This window comes from Perissodus microlepis, chromosome 5, assembly GCF_051167445.1.
Source record: "Perissodus microlepis isolate ML-2025 ecotype Zambia chromosome 5, ASM5116744v1, whole genome shotgun sequence".
NCBI classification, from domain to species: Eukaryota; Metazoa; Chordata; class Actinopteri; order Cichliformes; family Cichlidae; genus Perissodus; species Perissodus microlepis.
The window spans coordinates 15,748,792-15,771,719 of record NC_140465.1 but is presented as its reverse complement, the minus strand read 5'-3'; the positions used below and the strand labels follow the sequence as shown (position 1 = coordinate 15,771,719).

Sequence of the window (22,928 nt, the reverse complement as noted above, 5' to 3'; positions counted from 1 at the left end):
CCGTACACTGTCTCCTCTGAAACAATTATCTGTGCTGTGTTGTTATGTTCCTGTGAATGATGGATCTGTTAAATCATCTTATATGCACACTTTCTACTGTTTCAACACTGGAGAGCTTTTGTTCTGGTTGTTAGACACTGTTGGGCTTCCATGATTTCTGCGGACATTTCATTACCTCCATGCAATCCAATGATTTTCCTTGAGGGGACTTTGTTTTTTGTCCCCAGAAGAAAGACACGTCCCTATAAATCGACTGTTTGAGTAGATTTAGGTCCCCACAACATGGGTAATACCAGAACAGCTCACAACCACACACATACACTCACTCACTGGATTATTACAATATTTGTTTTTTTCCTCAACCAGCAGACGAATAGCAGCACGTGGCTTTAACGTCACATGAATATCAGCACCTTGGACAGCAGCCACAGTCAGCAGCTACACCACCAATGAAGGATGGAAATAATTTCTTCTTAGCTGCAAGAAGCAAGGGTCTTTTTTAAAAATAGGAAACTATACAGATAACGAAGTTTGGGTGGTTTGAGCTGACGTGCATGCGAAACTTCTGAAAATTGAATCTCAGCATCCTGGGATTATGATGAAGGAGACACTATACTACAGTCTGCCAGGTGAAGTGGCACTTCATTGTCTCGCCTATTCTCCGGGGTCTTTATATGATTTGCTAAATAAGTGAGGAGGTGCAGTTTTTTTTTAGCAACCCGGAAGGGACAGTTGCGGTCTGCTCTTTTTGTGTTCACAGGAATCCATATCTGGCATCCTCTCGCTCTCCCTGATTTGTGGCGCAGAGATGGTCGGGAAAAGAAGTGGCATTACAAGTTGCTGTGAAAGGATTTTTTTTTCATGTGATGTTATTTTCTTCGCTTTCTCCGCTGAGATTGAACCCCGCTGGATTCTAACTTTATAATCTGGCTGTCGGACCTGCTTAAGGGGAGAAAGTGCGGGACGAGCCCCCCCCCCCACCGCCCGATGTAACAGCAGAGAACGAGAGAGAGGGGGGAAAGGGCTAAAGCGAACAGGAGGAAAGAGTGGCGAAGTGATGGATGCCACTGCCAGACAACAAAGGATGCACGCTTGTCACCTCGTGTAATTCTACCCGCTCTGTGGGTAAATGAGAAACTCAAATATAAATCGGATTGGACTTAGTTGGTAATAGGATTCAGCATCAACCCCACACCTCAGACACCCTCGCTGCTTCCGCACGAAGAAGAAGAAAACATTCTGTGGCAAACCTCGGACAGCTCCTTGTGATTCACAACATCGAGATGACCCGTTTGAACCTTGCGATATCAGCGAGCGAGCGGGATGGAGACGTGTAAGAGGATGCTGCTGGACTACTCTGACTTTAATGTTTGTGCCTCACAGTTCGTGGCTCTCAGCCTCCATTGAATCCCGAAAGAAAACGCCTCTGTCCATGAAAAATAATCCTTCCCTATTGGCTGGATTGCGGTGCACATGCTATAACAACAGGATATGCAAAGAGCTATGGGCTGATCTAATAGCCTATCATGTTAGTCGCATGCTTTCTCAATTCAGATCTGAATTTTATTCAGTAAGATTTGAACTGTCTACTTGAATCAATTCAATACCTCAACAACAACAACAACAACAACAACAATAATAATAATAATAATAATAATAATAATAATAATAATAATAATAATGATGATGATGATGATGATGATGAAGGGACTGTGACAGTGAAGCTGAAGGTTGCTCTGTTTGTGGCTGTGTAGTAAAGCTGCTGAAGAATGTTTAAGTATCGCATCCGGATGTTCTTTAATGAACTCAAAGTGTTGCTACTGATGCGCTCTGGATCAAGCAGGAGGACGGACACTGACCCGAACACACAGACCACGATGAGAGGGCTCGCTATTGGAGGCTGTGGTTGGCCACAGCTGAGCTGCTCTCAGCGGGACGACGAGGAGGAGTACTATGGCTCTGACCTCCGGCCACGAAGCCTGGCGTTTGAGGATAAAGAAGGTGCCAAACCTCAGGGAGGAGGAGTAGGAAGCATGGATGCTGCTTCACTCCCGAGTCTCTCAGAGAGCGGGACGCGATCACCGCAGTGCCGGATCTGCTTCCAGGGACCAGAAAAGGTAAAGTTAGAAAAAAAAAAAAACAGGTATTGGTGCTGGAGGAACAAACACCACTGGAGCCTCTAGCAGTGGCTTGTTCATGGTGCTTCCCTCTAATCACTTGAAGAAACTGTCTTAAGACAAGTTGCTCAGAAAAGTTTCCACCGGATACATGGAGAACGTTTGCTTAGAAAATGTACTCATTGTCCAAAAGAGTAAAGAAGTTGAAGCCAGATCTTTAAAGTTTACCACCAGCCTGAGCTGCATTTAGCCCAGTGTCCCCAAGCTCTTTCTTTATGCACTCAAATGCTTTACTTGAGTGTGATTTACCTAGAGGCAGACTTAATGAATGGTCAAACCTGGAGCAGGTCTAATGGTTAACACATTTACCTGAAATGTGAACAATTCCTGGTTCTCAGGAAGTCACAACAAGTGTACTTCTAATGCCCATCCCAAGTCGTAATAAAGGTTGTGTCAAGAAATCAAACACATAGATCCATCTGCTTGGAAAATAAGGGAACAGCCGATAAAGCTGCAGAGGGTGAAATCTCCAGATTTTTACTTTACCAGTGAGGACTGAAACTCCAAAAGTGTTGCGCATTACCCACAATGCAACTCAGTTAGAGATTTGGGTGTGTAATGCTAGGAGCAGGAGATAATTCCTGAAGCTGCTGAGGACTAATAAGTAAGTGGTATCATCTGACACACACAAATAAAGCCCCTCAGCCTTTACTGGAGTCACATAAGAGTCAAGATTCAGCATAATATACTGTCAATTCAGGTTTGCATAGTGAAACTGTACATATAGTCTCCTTGTGTTACTAAAAGAGTGAACAAATAATCTAAGGCTATTTTTCATGCTCAGGTATCAGCATAATATACTGTCAATTCAGGTTTGCATAGTGAAACTGTACATATAGTCTCCTTGTGTTACTAAAAGAGTGAACAAATAATCTAAGGCTATTTTTCATGCTCAGGTATGAAGGAGTTCAGTATTCCCACTGCCCCCAAAGTCTGAGAGTACATCAACAGACTATTCTGTATTGCTTGCCAGATATAACCTGTGATAACATCTTTTTTCACAAATGCAAAAGTGCTCCCAAGGAGCTTTAAGGCAATCTTGATGTGTAAAACCAGTAAGGATTCCTTTTATGTGCCATGGATGTGGTAAGGATTCCATGTGTTTCCTTTGCAAACACATGGAGAACATGTCAGTTACTGTAGATCAGTTTCAATTTGTTTTCAGTATCTGGAAGACTGCATCACATCTGCTCTGAAGTTTAAAAGAGAGAGAGAGAACGAAGTCAGAGAGAGTAAGACTAAAATAGGGGAACTATCTATCAACAGCAATCTGAAAATAGCAGTGGGCAGACAAAGGGCATCAGTTAAGAATAGTCTCAGAGAAAAGGGAGGAGCTTTATATGTACTGTGTGAAGTAGTGAAGTCTTTACGGTAACAGATTCAGCATCTGATGCACAAAATTAGGCTGTTTTAAAAAAGCAATAAAGAAAGGTTTTAAGAAGGATTTCTCAGCATGAAAATAAATCAATCTATGCTCATTGTTATTCTAAGGGATTCGAAGGGCAGTATCTGTTTAATAACTCTGACTCTGTAGCAGAAACCATTAATGAAGGGATCAAACCTTTGATTGTGTGTTTTAGTACAGGAAGGTCAAAGTACAGTGAAAGTGTCTCCCACAGACAGACTCTGCTGGAGGTGTCCGTAAAGTTTTTGGTTCGCCTCCAGAAATCCACATAATTAAAGGCCTCGCACGTCACTCAGAGTCAGACAGGAAATAAATTAAGATGTGCAAGAGTGTTGTCAGTCCAAAGGCCTTAGGGAGTCATGCTGACAATGAAAACCTGCACCAGATATCCTCTGGTTTATTTTAAGGGGAAAGTAGAAAGGTAAGTGTATTCAGATAAAGGTCTTAGGAAGCATATAGTCAAAGAATATCACATAGTGTCATCCTGAATTCATGTTTGAAATCACTTAAGCGCAGGATATTAAGGCAGACAGCATATATATGCTACACACTGTGCAAAAATCTTGAGCCGCCTCTTGTTTCTTTATATATTTCTTCCAAGAAGCCAGACTTATTTGTCATTTTTAAAGTGGTCTTAAGCGATAGTTCTCCAGGATTTCTTGGTCTTTCAAAGTTTGTCTTTTTCTCTTATTTTTTTGGACTTTGGCTGCTCCTTCACTCATTTTCAGACCAGTCCGTGTACCTGAATATTTTCAGAGGAATGTTGTTTGTGTGTGCTGCACCTTTTAACACTGACCTATAAATCATTCACTAATAAAAAAGGCTCAAAAAGGAGAGAAAGGTACAACAGTGAGTGTCTGCAGGCATTTGTAACACACAGCAGAGGCTCTTTCATGGTTAAGCTGGTGGTGCTGGGGATTTGGTCAAAATTGATGGAATTATGAATGCAGCACCATCAGATTTTGACCAACCATGCAATACCAACTCTGTTTTTTAACCCTATGTACTGCATTTCCATTCCATTTCCATTGGTATTTTTACCAAGGATAGATCAACATGCAGACTGGAGGAGCCAAAGTTCAAACCACAAACCTTCCCATAAGTAATAATTTCCTAGAATTTCTTTAAAAACTCTCCTTGTTTAACAACAACAACAACAAAAAAGCCTTACTGGCTATTGATTACTTCACCACAAAAAGAGAGTAGCAAAGCATCAGCAGCACAGCAGCAAGCTGAAAAAGCCAAACAATGTTCAATATGAAATGCCAGCAAAGCTTGCCAAGTAAAGAAGCACTCCAAGCTGTCAGAAAGAGTAGGAAGAGTCAACAAACTCTAAGATGGTTCCCGAAGGAGAGGCTGGAGTTACAGGATCCTGTTCATTACTGAGAGAGATAACACAACACTGTCAGGTTACATGTACAGGCAGTGCTTATCAGTCAAGGCAAAACAATGGAAAGTGTAATTAGTTTTTAACTCCATATTAAAGCAGAACACAACTGTAAGTATCTTTACACGTTCTACATCGACAGGTCAGTGGATGTATATCTCAGTGGACATGCATCCAATTTGCAGTGACCACGATTGAGCCAGCACAACCACAACACTGCAGAGTCGCTAACTGTGTACTCTTCCTGAAAGCAGACCTGTAGATAATATAGAATAACAATTCATCCACGGTGTCTGCAGCTGTCTGCAATGGAGTACGAGTCCAGTCTTGATTTAATTCACGGTATTTGTAACTACGCCACACATACCCTATAAAACCCACTGGCATAACTCAAACATTTACCACCCCCCTTCTTGCCAACCAGAAACAAACAAACAATGTCTTCGCCAGGTAAAACACAACAGGAACATTGTTAAAGCTGTGAAAATCAAAATCAACGATAGAGATCTTTATTCCTATTTTTACTGTCAACTGTGTGACTCAAATCCTCATTCGGTGGGAGTTTTACCCTACAGGAGGCTCTGTGGAAGGCTATTTCATGCACTTAATGTTTCATCCTGCAGGGGGAGTTGCTGAGCCCTTGTCGCTGTGATGGCTCAGTGCGCTGTACCCACCAGTCCTGCCTTATCCGCTGGATCAGTGAGAGAGGCTCCTGGAGCTGTGAGCTCTGCTACTTTAAGTACCAGGTGTTGGCCATTAGAACCAAAAACCCACTGCAGGTATGGTCAATGTGGTTTTGTTCTACTCTTACTGTGTTTTAATGTTAACAGTGTAAAACGTTCCTATAGGATTTAGAATTGCTACAAGAATAAAGTCCTTGATGGCTTTATGGCCGAAAGCCATCAATAAAGGTTAATTTGCCAGATTTGAGTGACTGACTGGCAGAGGAGCACGATAATCACATTAGGGGTCACTGTAATCTAAGAATCAATGTGCTGGCACTCTGTAGAGGCCATGAAGTATTCACATTACCATCCCCTCAAGCTCCCAGTCATTTTGAACTCATGCTGTTCAGTAAACTTGCACCGGTTCCCAACAGGAAGCACAGTAGCTTTGCATACTTTTCACACAGCTATTTTTAGGGTTTCTATGAACAAATGGAGAAGAATGGTAAATGGCCTGCGCTTTTCTAGTCCATAGGACCCCAAAGCGCTTTACACTACATTCAGTCATTCACCCATTCACACACTGGCGATAGCAAGCTACATTGTAGCCACAGCCACCCTGGGGCGCACTGACAGAGGCGAGGCTGCCGGACACAGGCGCTACCGGGCCCTCTGACCACCACCAGTAGGCAAACATGGGGTTAGTATCTTGCCCAAGGATATTTGGCATGCAGCCAGGAGGCAGCCTGGGATCGAACCACCGACCTTCTGATTAGTGGCTGACCTGCTCTGCCACCTGAGCTACAGCAAGAAAACAGTGAGGATTGAGGGCTTGCAGGCGGAGGTTGCCAAGAACAATAAAATGAGGCACTGCACATTTGAAAGCGTTGAATGATTTGGTCTAAGTGATTTCAGCATCTTAATTCTAATAGAGGCAGCCATCTCAAGGAGCTTTCTAATGCAAGGTAAAGACCCTATAATTTTAGAAAGGAAACTCCAATAATCTGATGATCTCCTGTGAGCAAGCACTTGGCAGAGGCGGAAAGTAAGATCTCCTTTTTTATCAGGATGAGACCTCCGGCAGGAGCGGAGTGAGGGAGGGGCAGCCATCTGCCTTGACTGGTCTGGGGCCAGGGGAAGGAAATGACAGAACATATTCGACCTGTGTCCTTTTTCTGTGTGAGAGATGCCGTATGCTATGTTGGAGAATGTGCCATCATTACTGTTGTTCCATACTGGCTAATACATGCCAAATTAATAAATGCCACAGTACCATAGTTATGAGTACTTACAGTCAGAATCAGGAGTAGACATGCTTCCAATTTTGACAAATTTTGAGTTTTCTTTTGTGGCAGGACAAAAAAGAGAAGAGATACTGAAACTTACGAAGAATAATTTTGTTCCCAGTAATTTATTCTCTTTCAAAAAGGTGCAGCAGAGAAGAGTCTGTAGTTTCATTATGGAGATCGGATTATCCTCAAATCCACTTTCAAACCTGCAAAACACAATTGCTGTTATTGCCTGTGAGACTCAGTAATTATGCTCCAGAAATCACAGAAACCATCTGGGAAATATGTGCTGATAAAAAAAACAGGGCCTCTTTAGATGTACGGCAACGATTCAAACTCTGTGCTATTATCTCACATAATCAAGAAGCAGTTTGCAGTTTCTATCTGAAAAACAATTTCATTCAGTTTTTGTGTCTGTATCCAGTGGCAGACCATCTCTCTGACTGTGATTGAGAAGGTACAGATTGCAGCCATTATCCTCGGCTCTCTGTTCCTCATCGCAAGTATTTCCTGGTTGGTTTGGTCCTCTCTCAGCCCCTCAGCCAAATGGCAACGACAGGACCTTCTCTTCCAGATATGCTACGGCATGTACGGCTTCATGGACATAGTTTGCATAGGTAAGACACAGATACTACAGCTGCCACATATTCGTTATTATATATTTCACACTTGGTGTAAATGTCATCAAACTGAGTGCCATTCTTGCATAATTTGACTTTTTATCTTACAACTCTGCAATTTCCCAATAATTTATTAGAATTTATCTTTTGGTGATTATTCTAAGTAATTTGTCGTGAGTCCATATACACTACAAGGTTCCCAAAAAAGGGCAACAGTTTGGTTTATCTAAGTAAATAGGTGCTTTAGGAATTTTCCATTGGATCATTACTACAGTGATTTATATGTTTGGGCTGGCAACAGGTTGCCGTTGTCGTGAAAAAGATGGGTTGAATTATTGGCCTGCATCAAGCTACTAAAATTTACTTACTATAACTACAGAAATCATATTAAGAACGGTGCACGGCATTACTACCATCAACTTCGAGGAACAAATATGATCAGAAAAGAAAACTCGAATGATCAAACAGTCAGAGATTGTTTAAATATTTGGTGAAATCAAATTGTAAAGCAAATCAACAGTAGAACCTGCAGCTTTGTTTATGGTTACTGATGAAAGCAAGAGTGTGTTTCCAGAAGCAAAATGTGAAGAGAACTCAAGGGAATGGGACTAAACAGCTGTGCAGCCTTAAGAAAACCACATATCAGTGGAGAAAAAAAGGCTTCTATTTGCCTATAGAGCATAAAGATTGGACTCTGGAGCAATGGAAAAGGGTCGTGTTGTCTCTTATTGCATCAGGATAAGAAGACAAGGGATGAAGTGATGCAACCATCATGCCTAATACCGTCCAAGCCTGTGGGGGCAGTGTAATGCCTGCCCAAGTGTTGCTGGGGTTTCTTGTGGACGAGTGGTGCAGGGAACATTAAATGTCATTTTCACACATGGACTGGCCACCATGGATTCCAGGCTTTAACCCCACTGATAATGTTGTGTATGTGCTGGAGAACACTTTGCGCAGCGGTCCGACTCCCTCATCATAAGTACAAAATCTTGCCGAACAATTAACGCAACTCAGGATGAAAATTAATGTTGTGACACTGCATAAGCTTGTTGAAGCGATGCCAAGACAAATGCATGCATTACAGCTAAAGACGGTTCAGTGAAAAATTAGAATGTGTGACTTTTTTGGCTAGAGTACATACAGAGTCTAATTCTAACTTGCACTGATTTTTAAGGTAGTTTCAAAACCTACTACAGCTGCTGTTTAATAGCTTCATCCGTTGCAGTCTGGTGACTATTGTATCAAAAATTATCAAAAATCTTTGCACATGATTATACATAAAGAACCACTGATTTCCAAGCTATGTGAATAACAATCAGTTTTTTGAGGGGCTCAAAAAGTATATTCCCTATAATTGCACAAAATTGCACTACATCCTGTAAGATACATTATTTTATGGGTTTTTTTTTCGGTTACCATATCCAAACTTACCTTATAACAAGTAATTTAATATAATTGCTTACTTCCTTTTTAAAGGAAAACCAATCATCCCCAATATTAAGATTGCTTCTTGTTAGGTTTGTAAATAAAACCAAATACATTTTGAATAGATGCTTTTGTGGCTTTAATATAAAAAAAAGTTAGCGTAGTTAGATCTGAATTGTAGCAGAGCATGTCCCTGAATGGCTTTGGCCACATAGAATGAAGGTCTGATGGAGGGCCAGCAGACCAAAGAGGATCAGGAGCTTGCAGGGAGACGAAGCGAATCTGGAGCACAAAGAGGATGAAGTTAACACTAGGATTTCACACTGAAGAAAACTGAAAGAGTTTGCCTGAAAACTTTTTGTACTCAGACAATGGTGAGAGAAACACTCTGGTCTGACACGCAGGTATTACACTGAGTGTGCTGCCTTTGTAATACAGCAGGGTTTATATTAGAGCCTGAATGATATAGAATTTTTGAGACAGAAACCAATACCAATATTTGGTGATATAAAATATTCTGATATATCCTCCTGAGAACCAAGGAAAAAGGGATCTTCCAAATTAATTTTTTTGTGTGTGATTTCCTTCCTCTTTGGAGCTAAAAGAGGCCCAAACACATGAGATATCAATGGAAGATGTCCTCTATTGAGTGCATCAGGACTTAGTAGGGTAGCTCAAATAAGTCAAAAGATATCTAGACCAAAAACAAATGTCCATTACAGAGGACATAAATGAATAGGCTGGTTCTCAAGCCGCTATACTTGTTTATGCTCACCCCGCCTTTGCTCTGATTAGCTGGTTATTGTTGCTGGAAGTTGACAGGAAGTGCCTTCTAGAGGACAAACTATGCAACATTAACACTCATGACATGGTGGACTGGTGTTTCTCCTGACACTTATTTACTCTTTAAATTTTTTCTTTATCAGCTGTTATAAATTCAGACATTGATAGATCAGCATCGCCATATTGGCCAGAAATAACAGCCTGCTGCTAAGATTGGCCCTCTGATAAATCTTTCAGACTCCAATACATGGCACTGCCAATAGGATAACACTTTTTACACACACACACACCACATGAGAGCACACATATTTCAAAGCCTGTTGCCCACCGCTGCACACTATTTCAAGGAGACATGTCAGTTAACCTGGGAATTGTAGCACACATTGTACACCATGTTCAGAACAGAAACAGAAACATTCTACATCCTTAAATGCCTACAGTAACATTTCTTTTCTTGCCTTTGATCTTCACATGCAGGCCTTATAATCCACGAAGGATCATCTGTCTACCGAATCTTTAAGCGCTGGCAGGCGGTGAACCAGAAGTGGAAAGTGCTGAATTATGACAAAGCAAAGGACTTAGGGGACCCCATCAGTTCCAGCAGCAAAAGCACTGTTCAAGTAGAGAGGAATTCTTCTCACACTGTCACAGACAGCAGCCGGAGGGCAAACCGCCATATCAGGACTATTCTCAACCACCACTGTGGCTACACTGTTTTACATTTCCTTAGCCAGCTAAGACCCAACAACTTGCACAGCAGCAACCATGAGGTGGTCATGAGAGTGACCACCGTATGAAGCTGACTAAAGTGCTGTAATGTTTAAGGAGGAGAAAAGTGTTGATTGGGGTTTAATTAAATAAAATCCCAATCTGCCATATAAACACTGCCGTGAACTTCCACTTTCATATTTCCTTCTCAGATTCTGCTGGAGTTAAGGATGAGTATTACCTATTTTGTGAGAAACTTGAAGTTTTTATTTGAGACTTTAAATGTGAAGCCTGTGAATTGAGAAAAAAAACCTGATTTTGAACAGATTCTTTCTTAAAGCAAGTAACCATTTTTAACACTATGACTAAGGTTTCAAAATGTAACCAAACAAGTTTGTTTTACTTAGAAAAGAAAAAAAAAGTTGGATTTGGATTTGTTTTTAAGGTTGATTTGGATTTGACAACGTAAGTGAGATTTTGATGGTGATAATGATTGTGCTTCTACGTATGACCACTGTAGCAGTTCCCCTTCTAATGTTTCTGTGTATGTCTGAGGGTTTGCCATGATCTTGGTAACTTGTGCTGTTTTCACTTAAAGTTGAACTGATGGATAAGTCAAGAAAATGCCCAATAAAACTTTAGGATGTGTTAAAAGTGCATAGAATGTCACATTTTATGTTCTAGGTTTTGTCTCGTCTCAATTTAGGAAACAAAGATCTGACTGTTTGAGTCAGGATCTGAGTCAGGTTTGACCAGGATCCACAGTAAAGACATTTGGATGTCATTCTGACTGAATACGTGTGGCCCCTAAGAATCAGAGCTATAAAGGCAGGGGTCTACCACAGCCAGCTGCACCCAAATTACAGTACAAAGGTGCTGTGGAGACACAACTAATTGGCTGAGATAGTGTACAAGAACATCTCTGCCACATACGGGAGACACCACCAAAGGTGCTAGGATCCTGTGGGACTTCCAGACAGACAAGCAGCTGCTGGCGAGTCAACCAGGCACAGTGGTAGCTGACAAGGAGCAGAAGACCACAGCTGTGATAGATGTGGCCATCCCAGTGGACAGCATAGAGAACAGAGAAGTACTAGGGGCTTGAAGGAACAACTGATGCAGATGTAGAAGACAAAGTCAAAAGTGGTCCCAGTAGTAATGGGAGCACTAGGAGATCAAACCCAGAAACTGGAAGATAAGATTCTAAAAGATTCCACGCACAACATCCGAGGTTTCTGTGCAGAAGACAGCAGACCAAGGAACAGCTAAGATACTGAGGAACGTTCAAAATTCCAAGATTGAGGATCAGCTCCCATTGGGTCAGAGGCAGAATTTTCTGATACCCTATATATAGCCACATAACTGCAGAATGCATGAAAAGAAACAGAACTTTAAGGTAATTTCATTCCATCCTACAACTAGGGAGGAGTTGCATTTTTACACTTACGTTTATCTTTGTGCAGGTAAAATTTGTTTACATATTTTTTGTGGTTTCTGTAATAGATCAGTAAACATTAAAAACAACACAAATCACTTGAAAACAAAGAAACTGTAATGTTGAGTTTTTCAGCCGGTATCAGCAAACCTGGCAACCCCGAGCGGACGCTTGGTGATGACGAAAGAACCCTGCGACTAACAAACTGAGTGGAAACAAGCGTGAGTGAGCGCAGATTCCGGCAGTTTGTTCATAACTGGGTGAACATCCTGAATATTGTCGGCATTAACATCTTTCCTTTGATCCATCATGGCTTCGTCCATGCCGCAGAAGCGTTACTACAGACAGCGAGCCCATTCAAACCCGATGGCGCACCACACCTTTGATTAGTGAGTGAGCTCCATGTGCACGGCTCTCTGTGAGCACGATTAAGTGTCTCTGAGTGTTTGGATTGGTATGAGAATAAAACAAACAGATAACATAAAAGAAACAGGAAATAGAGAATCGCTGCTGATGGATCCTTTAGTTTTAAAAGGGGTCTGTCTTCCGCAGAATACGATTTAATTGAAAACTGTTTATAGTGATGTACTTTCTCCTCCTCCTCTTCAGCCCTGTGTGTCCTGATAAAATGGACTGGTCCAAGCTGTATCCAGACTTATTCACTGGCAGCCTGAGTGAGACAGAGCCCCCTCGAGTCGAGTTTGCTGACATTGGATGTGGATATGGGGGGCTTTTAGGTAGTACACACAGCCTGTGTATAAAGACCACATTCAGCCTTTTATTGCTCCGTAATCTACATCATGTTTGTGTCTTTATTTTCTCTGCACTCCAGTGGAGTTATCCCCACTCTTCCCAGATAAGCTCATCCTGGGTATGGAGATCCGGGTGAAAGTGTCAGATTATGTTCAGGATCGTATCCAGTCGCTGCGTGCCTCAAATCCAGCGAGCTACCAGAACATCGCCTGCATTCGTAGCAATGCCATGAAGTACCTCCCCAACTTCTTTTGTAAAGGACAGGTGGGTTACTGCTGTTTAATGAATCAGCACGGCAGAGGTGTCTTTTGGCTTAACTTGCTCAGTAATTCCTGCAGAAATATTTTGCTTTGAGCTCACAAAAATGCTGCAGATTAGTCCCCTAAAAAATGTTCTTGGTCTCTTACCCGCATAAAATGGATTAGTGAAAAAGGTTAAGTATGAGGGCATTATAAGGCAGCAGTGTGATTTAAGAAATTAAAAAGGGAACATTATTAATTTGGTTTAATTGAGCTTTTTGTTGGAATTCGTATTAGAACTCTTAAATTTCCAAAGCTGGCTCAGGCTGGCTTCAATCAAACATAATGCAAAATGTTAGAAATCACTTCTGGATCAGTCGCAGTTTTTCACTTTTGTTTTTAAAGAAATTAAAAGCATTTCAAACACATTTGACATATCAAATTAGAATACCTTTCCCCAAATATCAAACACATTTAAAATGAAATGTTCAGTTCTTGAATAAGATAATAACACCGGATGTCAGTGTCTGCGGTGCGGCATTCATCTATAACACAGTTTATATGTAGTTCTTACACTTAAATCAGACCATCAAGATGTGAATGAAGTGCAGATTTTTAAGGTTTAACAAAAACTTTGCATTAACTGTTTAGGAGTTACACGTATGTATGTGTCATCCTCATTTTCAGACACTTAAAATAAACTGAACAAACTAGCGTGACTTTAAATGGGATTTTTGAAGTGTAAAACTCTCAGACATGACCAAATTCTGTGTTCTCTTCCTTGAGATGCTCTGCTATGAGTTCATCCTGCTGGTTCTGTCAGCAGTCACGTCATCAATAAACACTAGACTGATATGCTTCGGATCATGAGCTGTTTCTCTCAATCTCCATACGTTTCTCCTTCCATCATTCTGGGAAGTTGTTTTTCTAAACCATGGAAATAATTCTGTCATCATGAGCTTTAGTCGTCTTCTGTGGTCTTTCATTGTTGCTGAGCTTGTCCAGTGTATTCAGTCTTTTTAAGAATGCACCAGATTGTTGATTTGGCCACTCCTAAAGTTTATCTCTATCTTTCTGATGGGTTTATTTTAGCTTTTCAGCCTAATGATAACCTCCCTCACTGGTATTTCTTTAGCGCTCATAAAAATTCAACACTTTGAATCAACTTGAGATATTCTGTCTGCTTCACTTGTCACAAAATAACAGGGAAAACAGGCCTCACATAGAAATGAAGCTGCTCATCAGCCAATTATTTTTGAGTCTCCGTGTATATAAATAAATGTAATTCCTATTTTTGTTAAATCCCTTGAATTAAAGCTGAAACACTGCACTTCAGTCACATATCGGTTGCCTTATTTAAATTTGTGGCGGTGTACAGAGGCAAAAATAGAAAAACGTTCTTTCTTTCTTTCTCTCTTTGTGTGGATATTTACCAGCTTGCATATAAATACTCCCAAAAAATTGATATCAGCATCAGCTGCAAAAATCTACTACAGGTTCTGTTGCGGTTCAATGCTTGCGGCTCATTTTAGCTTCTACAATTCTCTAGCAAACCTAAAGAATATGACTACGGCACCATTTTTGTGGCACTAATGCATTTTATGAATAGAGAAAAAACCACATGTACCTACCTGATTTATAGGGCCAGCATTAATATGATTATGTGCAGGTTATTGAATTAGAGCACATATACAAACCTGACCTTTTTTTTTTTTTTTTTTTAAATGGCTCAGCCAACGTGGGCTTTAAAAACGTTAAATTGACGCTGACAGTCTGTGCTGGACATGCCAAGGTAATAAGAATATGCACGTGTTCAACATATGGACTGAATCAATTTATACAAGGTCCAATAAATCCAGGGATTTCACAACAATGGGGTCATTGACTGACATCACATCAGCTGAGCGAGACGCCTTTTATCCGGCCCAATTAGCTGCAGCGCTCTGACTTGTTGAAACCCGCATTAGACTGCTCAGTGGGCTTAGTGTACCAGGGTTCATTCAGGTATCCTGCATAAAAAATTCACCTCAAATGCCCTGTGTGGGTATCAACTAAAGGAGGAAAAAGAGGAGTAATAGTGACACGTTTATGGAGCACAAATCATGAAGGTGTTTCATATAGAAACATGCACATTTGTTTAATGTATTTATATTTTAGTGTGCAATTTCAGGTCATTTAAAATAATAGGACATGCTGGAAAGAGTTGGGGCTTTGAACAGCGCTAAGAGCAACTTTGCAGAGCTTCAATGCCTCTAAGCATTAATAATAATAATAATAATAATAATGGATTGGATTTATATAGCGCTTTTCAAGGCACCCAAAGCGCTTTACAATGCCACTATTCATTCACACTCGCATTCACACACTGGTGGAGGCAAGCTACGGTTGTAGCCACAGCTGCCCTGGGGCAGACTGACAGAAGCGAGGCTGCCATATTGCGCCATCGGCCCCTCTGGCCAACACCAGTTAATACCTCTTGGCTCATATTTTTTTTCCCAGAGCTGAACACTGCAGCTGCATCCTCTTTAACGTTGGGTGTCTACCTTTTCTTACAATAGGCTCAAAATCTTTCAAATTTTCAAAGTGACAGTATTAAGTGAAGACCACCCAGAATAGAAATGAAAATCTGGCCACAATTCTTCCCACATGCATGCCGTGTTTCAAGTGTCGGAACAGTGTATTCTAAAAGATTCAAACTCTCTTTGTTTCCTCCCTCTTGTTGGTGTGTTTTGTAACCCACAAATAATTCAGTTCTTTGAAGGTTTTTCCACCTTCTGTCAGCACTGAAGGAGCCCCTGAGGCCGTAGCTGTCCCCGGTGATTATCCCCACAACTCTCTGTCTGTACCTGATGTTATTTATTTTAACTAATAAAAAGTGACTGGAAGTATTTTTAATATATCAGCCAGACAAATATGAACGGAGCCTGCACTTGTACACTTGTCAAGGACGGAGACACGGGGAACTTTGTGGGAAGAAAAGGAAAAAAAAAAATCAAGGAGGGAAATTCCACTTTTCCAATCTCAGTGTTTAAAATCCAACAGCATGTTATGGGGGGCAGATTTGCTCACCTTTTGTTGTATTGCATGGCTAAATATAGTTGAATAAAACTGCCTACACTTTGTTTGGTCCTTGCTTGTGTGACTGTTTCCATGTTGTTTCTGTCTCTCAGCTCACTAAGATGTTCTTCCTCTTCCCTGACCCTCACTTTAAGAAGACCAAGCACAAATGGAGGATCATTAGTCCCACTCTGTTGGCTGAATACGCCTACACGCTCAGAGTAGGGGTATGTATTTGAGTTATGCTTATTCCAAGTTTTTAGTGAACATTAATGCATCATTTATGAGAAAGAAATGTAAAACATTGTCCTTCTTCCAGTTTTCTTTCAATGTAATTAAAACCTGACTGATATCGGATATTTAAGACAAATACCGATATTTAGGGATGTAAGAGAATCCGATATAACAGCTAATACTTGTTTTGTTTTTTTGCTTTTAGACATAACAGATTTGTTATATGTAGTTATTTATGAATTCTTATTAAGATTGTATGATAATTGCATTTAAACATAATGTTTTTTTATTGCTACAATAAGTTGGATTGCTCATTGACGCTCTGCTCGACACTGCTTGGATCAGCGGGTTGTCGTGTATGTGGCGTTCCGAAAACGTGTTGCCAACAGGGAATTTGTAGAGTGCCCTTAGGTGGGCAACAGGCCATTATAAATGCAGATACCAATGAATCAACAAATAGAAACTATCAACTTAGATATCGGTCGGACTCTAAAGATAAAATCTATGCTTTTTTTTAAATGAGTGGAAAAAATACATAGCTTAGGATTCTGTGCTGAGCTTTGCATTACATTTCTCACTTGTACTGGATAATAAATTAAAAAATAACTGTTCAGTTTTCTTGCTTATCATTTAAAATTGGAAATGCACAAATAATTTTATCGCTTCAGATAAACTATGAACAACAAACATAAAAAACACATTTTTTCTGCTTCAGTCACCTGGAGTAAAGAAATGTTGATTGGTTGTCATTTTTACTGAAATGTGTATGAAAAGAAGGAAATCTCAGATTGATGCACAGTCAGAATGGCTACTGCATGAGCGCTGAGCTTCAGTTAAAGTAACATTTTCTTCAGTGCTGCAGTATAGTTCACATATGTTTTTGGATAAACACAACAGCTGTTCAGAGACCAGCGTAGTTGTGCGTTGATCCTACGCTGAGCTTATGCACAGCTTTGCAGACCGCCATCTCCATGTTGTACTGTGTTACTGTCACCGGGGGGCAGTGTCAAAAATGTGTAAATAAAGACGTCTGTGGGCTACTCTTGCTTCCTGTTGGTCCTTCAGCGTGCCCCGGAGTGTTAACAATGTTGAAAACTTCTCTCTCTGCGGTAAACTCTACTGTTGCTGCCCTTTCTGTTCAAGCCCACTTAGGCTCTGTATATGTTTTGTAGGTTGTATACCCATAATCCTTCACTCTGTATATCCAAACACCAACGCAAACCTGTACAAATGCACTACCATGAATCCTGCTTTAATAGGCTGAGTTCACTGATGGTTTGGAGCTTTTAATGGAATTTGTTGACAGTGGAAATTGATAGTGTATCACTACAATAACCACTTAAAACAGTGTGGTTTAGCTTGTATCATTACTGTAAGTGTTTTTCCATATACGCAACTAATATTTTTTTCCCTACTATGGGTCACAGTTGAGAATTAAACTACCATTTCTTCCCTAGTTTCCTACATAATTGAACTGTGCACAAACCTGTGAGTTCACAGGAAATAAAATGTGGGAACCGGTGTGGCCTACAGCTGGTTTATACACCCAAATCCTGCCTCTCAGAGCTGTCAAGGCAGCAGTGAGACACTGGGAGTGAACGCTGATGGAGGTTGTGGGGAACAATGGAAGGCTTGTGTCTAAATTTATCCTTTTTCCTCCGTTGTGTGTGTGTGCATTGATGCACGTGTGCATACATACGTTGTGTGTGCGCAGGTGTGCGTGCAAACTCTACAAGGCCCTTCAGCGTTGGCTCGCAACCAGAACTGCCGGTGGGAGCGGAGGCTGTCAAGTGTGCGCTCATTTGTAGAGGCAGTTTCAAACCAAAACGAGTCTAATTTTAAGTTGTGACTAAGTTTTAAATCTTGGGTATTGTCAGAACGGCAGGTTAAAACGGCGTCCCTCACCCTGCTTTTTTTTTTTCTGGAAATTAAGACACATACGTGCTGACATGCACTGGTGTGGAAATCTGTGCCTTTTCAAAGTGTTCAAAGAAATCCAAGTTCTAGTAATTTTATCAGCACGGTCTCCAAAGTAAACTACCTTGACACAGGTGATTCACCTCTGTGTTGGCATTAGCTTATTTTTATCTTTAGAGATAAATTGCTCTCCAAAGGTGATGAAACCATATAACTAACTGCAGGTCTGAAATGTCTGACAGTGTCAAAAAAAAGACTCGTATATGTGTTTGTTATTTTTTCATCAGTGCAGTGAGTGTGTTTGTTTTTTGATAAATGGGTTCATATCAGTAAATAGCAAAGTTTTAGTATTTTTCTCAGAGCTGTGTTAATGGTCTCTGTGTGTTTGCCTGTTTGTGTCAGGGTTTGGTATATACCATCACAGATGTGGAGGAAGTCCACCTCTGGATGGTGAAGCACTTCAGTGAACATCCACTGTTCATGCGGGTCCTCGATGAAGAACTGGTACGTTGACATGCTTTGCATCGCTGTGTTTGCAGGTCATGACATCAGCATTTGGTGTTCAGCTGCTCACTGGAGCAAAGTAGTCAAAAGTAGGATATGAAATAGGAAATTATTTTTTCGGGGGGGGGGCAATAGAAAATATTGCACTGTTTCCTTAAATAGGAAACATAAATTTTCTATTATTGATCAGAAAAGCACAGAATGGTGGTAAATTGATTTGTATGTTAGAATAAGTTGCTAAAAAAAGTTACTGAACAGTGTCAGAAAGTGCACGTTTTGGTCTGCTGTACCCTTAGATGTGATTCAATCCTAAATCCTCTTTTGGCAGGCCGATGATGTCATCATAAGTCGTCTGGGTACCTGCACAGAGGAAGGAAAGAAAGTGCAGAGAAATGGAGGAAAGAATTTTCTTGCAGTTTTCCGGAGGATTGAGGATCCACATGAGATTCCCTGATATGAAGGCCTTATGCAGTCATCTGTGCGTGGGTTCAGCTGCTCTGCTGATGGATTTTTCACCAACCAGATGAATGCTGATTTTTTTTTTCTTCTTTTATTAATGGACCCTTTTAATATTAGCAGATTTTTAAAAAACAATTTTTGGGGGGGCTTTTTCACATAATTTGTTTTTTTTTTTAAATTTTCTCAGACTGTAAAAGAGACGTAGCACATGACAGGATCTGACATGTTTGGTTACACTTTCTAATTTTTTGCCTCTCTTGTTCTTTAGTTTCTCTCGCCAAATGTCAGCGTGCTGGTTTTGGATGTCATGTAAAGATGTACAGTATTTCAATTAAAAAAAACTACTAACAAAATTTTAAATGCATTTAATGACTCAATTTCTATATTCATAATTTGTTTACTAACATTATTCTTAGAATAATAATGAAAATGGACAGGTTAAATATTGTTATCTAAAACCACAAACCTATCAAACTGTGCTGCAGACTTCGCTGATAACTGTGCTGCGAAAACCCTTCCCAGGTTTTTTAACTTTGGATTACGAGCAAATATTTGAAAAGGCACATAGTTTTCACTCTTAGACTGTATATAAATGATTGTCACCCACTGTAAACTCCTGTTTGGAAGCCTCAAGGCTCAAGTGACCATTGCCATCTTGGTATTTTGGAGCCAATAATTACTTTAGCGGTTTCTCATGTGCTGTCACATGAATACCTTCAATACTTGGATGAGGTGATGGAGTGCTAAGTTATCAACTTCTTCTATGTACGTGTATCCATAGACTGTATGGCTGTATCATACCAACACAAAATAAGACTGTAGCATTTTACTCCCTTTAACTAAAACACAGAACTGTTAGACTGGCTGTTGTACCTCACTGCACAGCATGCCATATTATTGGAGTGGATTACATTACAAATGCAGTGCATGTTCCATTATAAAGTCCAATTATATAATCAGTGAAAATGCTAACTTTGTGTTCATTTAAACATTTTAACTCAGCATTCCAAGTTGCTAGATAGTCAGGAGTCTGGAAAGGGAGCTGGTGCAGGCTGTGGTGATTACAAAAACAGGACAGCACATGCCTTCGTGTTTGAAATCCAGACACTGGAAAACTTGAGCTGAAAGCAAAGAGAAGCTCTCAAAATACATGTCATCATCACAATTAGAAATCTTTCCACTTTTGTATCCTTTGTTCACCACATTTGGCAGTATGTATGGAGTGCAAATTCTCAAGCCTCTCCACATTTCTTTATATTTTGCTTCCAAGGAGCCAGACTTTCTTGGAATTTTATTATAGTGGTCTTAAGCAATAGTTCTCCAGGGTTTCTGGAGGTCTTTCAAAGGTTTTCCTTGGACATTGGCTGCTTTTACAGTCATTTTCAGTCCTTGTATCTCTGCCTTTTTTAGTCAATTTTCTTTTTTGTAAAGCCATTTAACACTGTCGTATGAGTCTTTCAGTAATGGAAAAAAAATGCACTTAACTCAAGGGATGAATGAGCATTGTGTTTACAGATAACAGACAACTTTGCACTTTAAATTGTATCTTTAGGCACTTTGTTAATGCAGCCTGTCACGTAAACGCATGATTTGTTCCCATTTCTTTAGTTGAATCTAAAAAGAATGCCAAAGATAACACAGTTTGGCATAAAATAATATTTTTGCACCAACAACTTGATTTCCAAAGAGTTATTGGCCAAAGACTTGGCATATCACAGCATGGTGCACAGTATGTCCTTAAAACATTAGAGGAAACTGGATAAGTGAAGGACAGAAGGACAAAATGCAGCAGAGACCTGACACAGGACCTGAGAGATGCATCTGGACCTGCAGTTCATCCATCTAATGTTCACTGAAGCCAAATCAGAAATGCACACAGTGGACGGGTGGCTGGCTCAGATGGGTATGTTGCCATGTGGCTAAGATTTGTCATAATTGTGTGATTTGTAATTTCCAAAGGAAAAGGCTGAGTTATGACAAATAACACAAGAACTGGACTGAAAATCAGCAGCAACAGGTCTGATGAATCCAAATTTGACATAAACAAGTCTTTATCAGTATGTATGGAGGACATCAGGAGAGAGGTACAACAGTGAGTGTCTACGGTCATCTGTAAAACACGGTGGAGGCTCTGTAATGGTTTGGGGCTGTATTTTAGCCAGTGGTGTTGGGGGACTAGTCAAAATGAATAGAATTACGAATGCAGAAAAAATACAGTCAGATTTTGATCCACCATGCAATATCATCTGTAAAATGTTTTAGTGGCTTTAATTTTAGCATGAAAGTGACCTCAAACACACTGCCAATGCTGTAAAAGCATACCTGGATAGAATAACACACAATGGAGCACTATGCCTGGACCTCAACTTTATTGTTTCAGTGTGGGATCATATAAGACTGTCTGGCTGGGAGAATTCAGGATGTGCTGAAGAGTAAAGGGGATCATGGCAAATACCGGCTTTCAAGCTTATTAGTATTGTACAGTTTACTTGATCCATTTTTAAAATAGTTAATCCAGTTTACCAAGTAATGTGATTGTTGTTCATGAATTTCTTTTCTTTTTCTTTGCTAAATACAGGAAGTATTACCAGCTTTTTTATGGTGTGAACGTTAATCAGTCCATCAAATGAGTGACGATGGGGAGCCGCTCTTCTGTTGACACTTATTTTAGCCATATGGCAACAAACCCATCTGAGCCAGCCAAATCAATGCATCATGCAACATTTTTATGCTATCAGGTCATCAAATAAGAGTTTTATTAAATGCTCTCCATGGGAATCCAGGAAAGGGAAACTTAATGATTTGCATTTGGCAGGACTAATAAAGTGTGGATTTACTTTTGTTTCACCCAAAAAGAATTTGTGACATCCAGATATTGGAATGTTACTGGGGTCAAAGATAAATCCCCCTGAACGTCTTTACAGAGGCAGGTGCACGACTTATTTTGTCATAACATAATCGACAACTTGAAGCTACAGTTCTGGCACTACACAGTGATAAAACAATATCTTTAAACCAGATGAAAGATTGATGGCGCTCTTTTGTGTGTACTGTATCTTAGTTATGAAACTACCTCCAGCAGCTGACTAGCTTTGTTTAGCGCAGACATGGATAGGGCTGGTGACAAACCCTAGCCACAAGCAAAATATATATATATATATATATATATATATATATATACTGATGAATTTTGTGCCAGACTACTTTTTAGCCTGAAAGAATAACTTTTTTATTTTTTGTTGACACTGGAAGAATGCCAGACAACCAATATCCTCTAAAGAAGTTACTGTCCCGGCTAAGAAAAATTCAGACACATGACTCCACAAGCCCTCTCTGATAAACCACAAACTGCTTAGGATTTTGGCAAATTAGGAAGAAAACTGGAACAAGTTCATAAGTGACCTTTTTCGTGTTTCTCTCCATTTTCAAACTTGATCTTGAGCTAAAATAACCAGCTACAATTTACTAGCTAAAACCTTAAACAGTCATATGAAAAAGTACCGTATTTTCCGCTTACTTAAAATCCTTTAGTTTTTCTCAGAAATTGACTGTGCGCCGGTGTGCCTTATGTATGAATTCTGGTTGTGCTTAGTGACCTCGAACTGATTTTATGTGGTACACGCTGCTCAAAAATCTGTCAAAAAATGTCTTAGTACGACTTTGGTAAGCTACGAAGCCGCAACGCTTAATGAATTATGGCTACCGTAGTCAGTTATGTTATGTTATGTCTATAACTTCTGTCATCACAGTCATCTGTCAGCTCGATAGCCGCTCTTCACCGAGCCAAACTGCTCAGTGGAGCCACCTTGTGTTGTACCTTGTTCCTCTCCTTCAGGGAACAGAAGTTATAGACATAACTATTCGTTCCCTT

The 22,928-nt window shown here is 40.2% G+C and overlaps 2 protein-coding genes across 2 annotated transcripts; both read left to right on the top strand.

Moving 5' to 3' along the window:
- Nucleotides 1-379: 379 nt before the first annotated feature.
- Nucleotides 380-11,148, top strand: LOC146386955 (E3 ubiquitin-protein ligase MARCHF9-like). Its single transcript, XM_084928204.1, has 4 exons — nucleotides 380-2,117; nucleotides 5,593-5,748; nucleotides 7,348-7,540; nucleotides 10,229-11,148. Exons 1-4 carry the CDS (start codon nucleotides 1,770-1,772, stop codon nucleotides 10,546-10,548), a joined length of 1,017 nt encoding a protein of 338 aa, XP_084784330.1. The 5' UTR covers nucleotides 380-1,769; the 3' UTR covers nucleotides 10,549-11,148.
- A 922-nt stretch (nucleotides 11,149-12,070) lies between these two features.
- Nucleotides 12,071-19,421, top strand: mettl1 (methyltransferase 1, tRNA methylguanosine). Its single transcript, XM_084928203.1, has 6 exons — nucleotides 12,071-12,283; nucleotides 12,504-12,631; nucleotides 12,727-12,911; nucleotides 16,057-16,170; nucleotides 18,497-18,598; nucleotides 18,927-19,421. The coding sequence occupies exons 1-6, from the start codon at nucleotides 12,204-12,206 to the stop codon at nucleotides 19,050-19,052; spliced, it is 735 nt and encodes a 244-aa protein (XP_084784329.1). The 5' UTR covers nucleotides 12,071-12,203; the 3' UTR covers nucleotides 19,053-19,421.
- The last annotated feature ends 3,507 nt before the right edge of the window (nucleotides 19,422-22,928 follow it).